This window comes from Cebus imitator, unplaced genomic scaffold (assembly GCF_001604975.1).
Source record: "Cebus imitator isolate Cc_AM_T3 unplaced genomic scaffold, Cebus_imitator-1.0 Scaffold76, whole genome shotgun sequence".
Classification (NCBI taxonomy): Eukaryota; Metazoa; Chordata; class Mammalia; order Primates; family Cebidae; genus Cebus; species Cebus imitator.
This window is the reverse complement of record NW_016107391.1, coordinates 1,090,641-1,097,842: the sequence shown is the minus strand read 5'-3', so window position 1 is coordinate 1,097,842 and position 7,202 is coordinate 1,090,641. Positions and strand designations below refer to the sequence as shown.

Genomic DNA, 7,202 nt, shown 5'->3' with positions numbered 1-7,202 from the left:
CCACCCTGACCAAGGCAGTTCCAGACCTGGGAGGGGACCCGCCATCCAGAGCAGTGAGGATGAAACTGAGCTCCGGTTGCTCTTCATAATCCAGCGCCTTGTCCAGGACTAACTCGGGGTATTTTCTATTGTCTGGATTGACTCTCATTTTAATGTGAAAATGAGAGTTGGGGCTTATTGTGTAGCTTTTTACAGCATTGATTCCTACATCTAAATCCTTTGCACTTTCAAGCAAGAACACAGCACCAACAGGACTGTTCTCTGGGATTTCTAGGAGCATTTCTTTTTCCAAGAAGACGGGAGAGTGATCATTTATATCCCTGACCTGGAGCTCAATTTGTAAAAACTGAGTGGGGTTTTTCATTAACACCTGGAAATACAGTACACAAGGCTCGGTGGAACCGCAGAGCTCCTCCCGGTCTAGCGTTTCACTTAAGAGCAAATCCCCAGTGTGTGTGTCTAGCTGCAAACACTCTTTGTTATCATTAGAGACCACTCGAGCCCCACGCGAAGACAGCTCACTCACCTCCAGTCCCAGGTTCTTTGCCAAATTTCCTACAAAGCTTCCACTCTGCATTTCCTCCATCACCAAAAAGCGCCCTGGTTCAGAGCCCGCCTGAGACATTCCCAGCAAAACAAAGAAAAGCAGGACTTGCCTTATCTGCAGTGTGCCTGCTCCTCCGTTTTCCATAGCTTCTTTTCCAAAACCCCAAAATCTTCTTGCAGAATTGCCTCAGTGCCACTTGGCAGTTCCGGGAAATATACCTCTCATCTGTCCACCAAGTCCTCGGAAATCTACGGATTTTAACCCTGTTGAATGGCTTCTAGGTTGTCCATTAAAGGATTGTTCTTTCTGTCTTCCCAATTCTCTGCCTGTACTGGATAACAGGGTCTTCAACGTCATCCGGGGTTAATTTTTTTCTTGGTATTATCCTGCAGCGCCACCATGCGTCTCCATAGATTTTCACAGTTTGAGGAACACTACCTAAATTTTGTTTACATAAATATCTTTCAGAAGCAAATATTGTGTTTAAATAAATCCTTCTGTTTAAGTGATTAAAAATATATTCTATCTTCCATAATAATAATTTTATAATCTTTATAGTTTGTGACGATGTTCGTATTTGTTTTAAAGCATTTGTTCAATGTCTTTCCCCACTCTCCTCACAACCAAACATGCTCAGTTGTGGTGAATACAGATACGAGATGTGATTCCTGGCCGCCAGGCATTTGTAGTGTTTCTGAGATGATTGCAAGCCTGAAACAAGCCGGTTATAACCGATTGTTGAGCTGAATGAAATTTTATCAGTACTTGGCTTTCCTTAGGTGGTTAGGGAAAGGGAAGATCATCTCAGAAGTCCTTTCTGAAGTTATGAAACTGTATTAATCATGAGATAAGGTATATCTAGGTCATTGTGACAGAATAAAAAGGCATTTATGTAGATTCCCTTAATAGCAGTGAATTATGAACTGGTAGAAAATGAAGCAAGATATTGGGATAGAACACGTTACGTAGACCTATCATTTATTTCCCGTTTTTCATAATTTATAAAAAAATTCATAAGTACACAAGCATAAACAAGTTAGTTTCATTTAAATCAGACTCTTACCCCTAAAGCTGGCTTCCCCCAGGTTCCCAAAATTTATTGCAGCCACAACTGTGGCTGTTTTCTCTTTCAGCTCAGGAAAAGAGAGTCAGGGTCTATCCCTAAACATAGAACAAAAACCTAAAACCTAACTTTCACTCTGATTAGGCCAAGTAAAATCATGTGCCTGCCACTGAAGGAATAATTGTTTCAAGAGGTGTGGAATTATTGGTAGAGATTTTAGTCCTAGAATCTAAAGACCCATTTCTGTCCCTTACTTTGTTTTAATCCTGTCTGGGACCACCTCTTAAGCTTGGGATAGTTTCAGTCCTAGCCAGAATACATTGCTGGTTCATAATGAGGGAGATTGTTTAGAATAGATGCTAAGGTTCCATCAGTGATGTTTACTATAGAAGGTCTTAAAGTGCACTAAGAATGGATGGAAGAAGGATCCAACAAGTCTGCATTTTAAAATGTTCAATTCAAATAACGTTCTTAAGCTGGATATATGGTTGAAACAGTAATTGGTATAGAAGGGTAAAAGTTGAAAAGTAGATGGATTGACTATACACAATTAACCTCTCTTCTTTTAAAATACGCACTGAAGTGTCAGAAAAATAATTAAAATGGTAGAAACTAACAAAGATTAAGAATGCGCAAGTGAACACACATATTTTTTCTAGGACAGAAAGCAGGTGGAAGAGCAATTAAGTTAGCAGTTTCAAAAATAGCCCCTGAAGTTCCTGCATTGAAGATACTCACAAGAAACACAATCTCATCTAAGTACAAGATTTGGAGGAGCCAAATGTATAAGAAGACTGAAGTCAGTTAAGGATGGAAAAAAGTTGTTAGTTGGAAGTATGTGTAGAGGATAATTAAATTCTCTATTCTTCTCATCATCCTACATAGACAGAAATGTAACTCATGGTCAGAGAATGGAAGGTTTATTCTCTGGAGAAATTTAATGGACTTTCTCTAGTCTTGGGGATCTAGACAGAGCTGAGCACAAGTGTGAGGTGTCAAACTGAAAATAGGAAGAGTAAGCAAACCTTTGCATTTTGCATGGTGAGACTTCTAGTCCCTTTCCATGCAATACTCTTAGATTGTAGAACACAAGATATATACCTGGCCCCCAGCCCACCCCACATAGTGGATATTCTAGAATTCTAACCTGGAGAATATGAAAGTCCCAAACAAAGACACAATTGATATTTGGGGTCTCCTAAGGTAATAGCCATATCCTAGCATGCTTATATTAGAATGAAACCCTGCCATCAACAGGTACTGTTCACTCAGAGTTGATTGTCAGCATTTTGATATATCATCCTTCTAAAATATGAGAAGATAGCCAAGGCATTTGAGGAAATGCCTATAACGTAACATAGACCAAAACTACCACCATCACTACCACCATGAAGAAAAGGAACAATAATATAGAAAGCAGAAGAAAGCTTTTGAAAATGTCTGATTAATATTCCCAGAGAAAGAAAATCTAATAAATGCTAATACTTATTTAGTATTTACTCTATGCCACTCATTGTTCTAAGCAATTCATAATGCATTTATCCATTTAATCTAAATAGCAACTGTATGAAGTATGTATTCCTAGTGTAAGGTGAAAAATAGGTTAGGACTTAAGTGCTCCTTACTAGCTGTATTGTCTTGGACAAGTTCTTAACTCCCCTTAGACTCACTTTCACTTTTACAGTGGATATATTATAATGATACTATATAATGCATTTTTAAAGAATAGCTTAATTATAAATGAAAGAAAATATTACATTTATAAATCTTAACAGGATACCATGAAAAACATTCAGAGAACCAAAAACAGCTCTTAAAAGTAAATATTCGTCAGTCATAAAGAAAAACTTAAATATAAAAGATTGAGTGATTAAATAAATTGTCCAAAAAATGGAACGAGAGGCAAAGATAAAATAAGAAAGGAAAAAAAGCTTAGAGTCTTATAGAGTCAACCTAGGAGGTCTAATATTTGACTGAGATTCTTGTTGAAGTAAGAATTCAGAAAACTCATGGGAGAAATTACAAGTAAAACATACTAAGAAATTTTTTTAATTGTTTTTGTGTGGAGACAGGGTCTCACTATGTTGTCCAGGGTGGTCTCAAACTCATAGCTTCAAATAATCCTCCTGCCTCAGCCTCTCAAAGTGCTGATATTGCAGGTATGAGTCACCATGCCCAACCAAAATTTCTCAGAAATAAATCTGATAGTCTGAACATTAGCCAAGGGGTCTAGCACACTGTAATTCCAGCTACTTGTAAAGCTGAGGCAGAGGAGCTGGGGGCTGCAGGATTGCTATGATTGTGCCTGTGAATAGCCACTGCACTCCAGCCTGGGTGACACATTGAGACACTGTCTTAAAAAAACATGAACAGGGCATAGCCATATGACCAGATTAATAAATAAAGCGCCAGTACTAAGGTGTTTTCAGAAGACCAGGAGAATTTTTTTCAATGCTCCCAGAAAGAAAAAAGGGGGAGATCACATAAAAAGACATAGAAATCAGAATGGAATCAGTCTTCTGAACAGTAAAGGAGCAGTGCTTTTGAAATCCGAGGGGAAATTATTTTCAACCTAGAGTGTTATGCTCAAACTATCAGCTAAATGGGAAAAAAGAAAATAACACAGCAAGCTCTCAAAAAGTTTTACTTCCTCTGTATCAATTTTAATGAAAGTATTGAGAGATGTGCATCAACAAAATAAGAGAATAAACTAAGAAAGAAGAATATGTTGGATCTTGTAAAAGAGGACCAACAAGGAAAATATTTTTAAAGTCCTAGGGTGACAGCCTGTAGCGCAACCACTATAAATGAAGCAGAGATCTGGGTGAAAGATCACCAAGAAACAAACATAATTGATAGGTATCTGATGTATTTGTATATTTTGAGAAGAAAGAGGTTCAAATGAGAGAATGTAAAGAAACTAATAGCAGTAAATGGAAAATTATGTAAGTACAAAACAATTTTCAGCTCTAGGAAAAATGTTTTTCAAGAAAGGAAATGTAACCACACTACACTAATGTGTATTTTGAAAAAACCTTAGCAATATGGACACTATTAGTTTAACTTAAAGAAAAAAAAAAAAAAAGCTAGGCTGGGCATGGTGGCTCATGCCTGTAATCTCAATAGTTTGGGAGACTAAAGCAGGTGGATCATCTGGGGCCAGGAGTTCAAGGCTGGCCTGGCCAACATGGTGAAATCCCATCTCTACTAAAGATACAAAAATTAGCAGGGTGTGGTGGTGGGCGCCTCTAATCCTAGCTACTCGGGAGGCTGAGGCAGGAGAATCACTTGAATCCAGGAGGTGGAGGTTGCAGTGAGCCAAGATCACGCCATTGTACTTCAGCCTGGGCGACAGAGTGAGACTCTGTCAAAACAACAACAGCAACACACCAAACTGTAACAATTCTATTGGGAGAATAGGAGAAAGGGAAAGGGAATGTGCATTGTTTATATTAGTTTATATTGGTTGGAAAGAAAACCTTTTTTAAAAAATCCATAGCAAGAAATGATTAAAGTATAAAATGGAATATCATGATATAACAGTAAAAACATATATTTAGAAGTATTGAGGTAATTCTAGAGGGAGCCACTCAACAGAAGCAGACTGGAAATTAAAGAGAATATTGTTTTTCTTTCTTCCTTTTTAGGAGATGGAATCTCACACTGTCACCCTACCTGGAGTGCTATGGCAAGATCTTTGCTCACTGCAACCTCTGCCTCCCAGTTTCAAGTGATTCCCCTGTCTCAGCCTCCTGAGTAGCTGGGATTACAGGGGCATACCACCACACCCAGTTAATTTTCATATTTTTTAGTAGAGACAGGGCTTCACTCTGTTGGTCAGGTTAGTCTTGAACTCCTGACCTCAGGTGATCTGCCCACCTTAGCCTCTCAAAATGCTGGGATTACAGGTGTGAGCTACCCCACCCAGTCAAGCCACTGAGCCCACTCTTGTTTTTCTTTATAACCTTTAGTTCATCTGATTTTTACATTTGAAAATAATGAAATGAATTTACAAAATAAAAGGAAAAGTGAATATTTTTCCAACAGTCCACCAATATTCTTACCCACAGATTCTCAGAATGTTTTAATATTTCTATTTATGTTCATGCAGTTTATTACATTTTGTATTATAAGACATGATCTGTATACATAAGCATTAAAAATATTAGCCAAGTAAGTGTAGTGTATTTAAGAAAATAATACAAGCACAAAGATATTAATGAAATTTAATATTGATCACAAAATAATATTTAATTTACCGTGAGCACATTAATAATGAAATGATGTATGATTTAGAACTAAACAATGGGGCTTTTAAAATTAATAAATAGAATGTTAGAATAAGGTTGGAAGTGCAGATATGACTTCTTCCATGAAGGAAGTACAATACACAGGTGGTTAGGATCATAGGATGCAGGTGGTGAAAAATACTAGGAGAGGCTCCGTGTGATGGCTCCCACCCATAATCCCAGCCTTTTGGGATGCTGAGGCAGGCGGATCACTGAGGTCAAGAGTTACAGACCAGCCTGACCAACATAGTGAAACCCCATTTCTACTAAAAATACAAAATTAGCTGGGTGTGGTGGCACGCCTGTATTCCCAGCTACTTGGGAGGCTGAGGGAGGAAAATCACTTGAACCCAGGAGATGGAGATTGCAGTGAGCTGAGATTGCGACATTGCACTCCAGCCTGGGCAACAAGAGCAAAACATTATCTCAAAAACAAAAACAAAAACAAAAACAAAACAAGAATCACAGGAGAAAAATAAGAACGCAGTTTCTAGAACGAGAAATAATAAGTAAATTATTGTACACTTGAAAAGGATCAAAACCTTAAAATCATTCTTTAATTGGATACTATCTGTTAATTAATACAAAAAGTGTTGACAATGTTATTCACAATAATATGCAATACTTGAAAACTGAAACTAGGCCTGGCGCGGTAGCTCACCCACCTCATCCCAGCACTTTGGGAGGCGGAGGGGGTGCATCGCTTGAGCTTTACAAAAAATACAAAAATTAGCCAGGCATGGTGGCACACGCCTGTAGTCCCAGCTCCTTGGGAGGCTGAGGTGGGCTGATCGCTTGAGCCCAGGAGGCAGAGGTTGCAGTGAGGCAAGATCATGCCACTGAACACCAGTCTGGATGACAGAGCAAAACTCTGTCTCAAAAAGAAATTAATTAATTACAAAATTAAAAATACAGTTAATTGTATTGCATAACATAACTAGTTTAAAACTAAATAATATTAATACGGTTATGTAAAACTTAAAAAGTACATGAAAATGTAAATAGCATTCTTACTAAAAATTAAATTCAAAGCTATTTCGAAAGGTGGGATTTTCTTCACTATTCTTCCCACGACCCTTTGCCTGCATATGAGGGATAACTGGTTTTAGGAACCTGAACTCAGTGGTCCCAGAGCCTCCTGCCAGACACACCTCGTACTGGTAGCTCTGAGACAGGGTCCCGGTGCCGCTCACGTCCACCAGATGCCCTGGAAAGGGACCCTCCGACACCGAGCAGCGACCCACCGAGGCCGCCCTGCTCCTCCTGCACAGCCGCACCGCCACGAACAGGAGCACCGAGAACA

At 38.7% G+C, this 7,202-nt stretch overlaps 1 protein-coding gene across 1 annotated transcript in view; it reads right to left on the bottom strand.

Annotated features, from left to right (window-relative positions):
• Positions 1–6,871: 6,871 nt before the first annotated feature.
• LOC119471839 (protocadherin beta-10-like) overlaps positions 6,872–7,202 on the bottom strand; it is a 9,423-nt gene continuing 9,092 nt past the window's right edge. The window contains exon 3 of the mRNA XM_037739950.1: positions 6,872–7,202. Coding sequence (XP_037595878.1) covers positions 6,913–7,202 — 290 coding nt within the window. The 3' untranslated portion in view covers positions 6,872–6,912.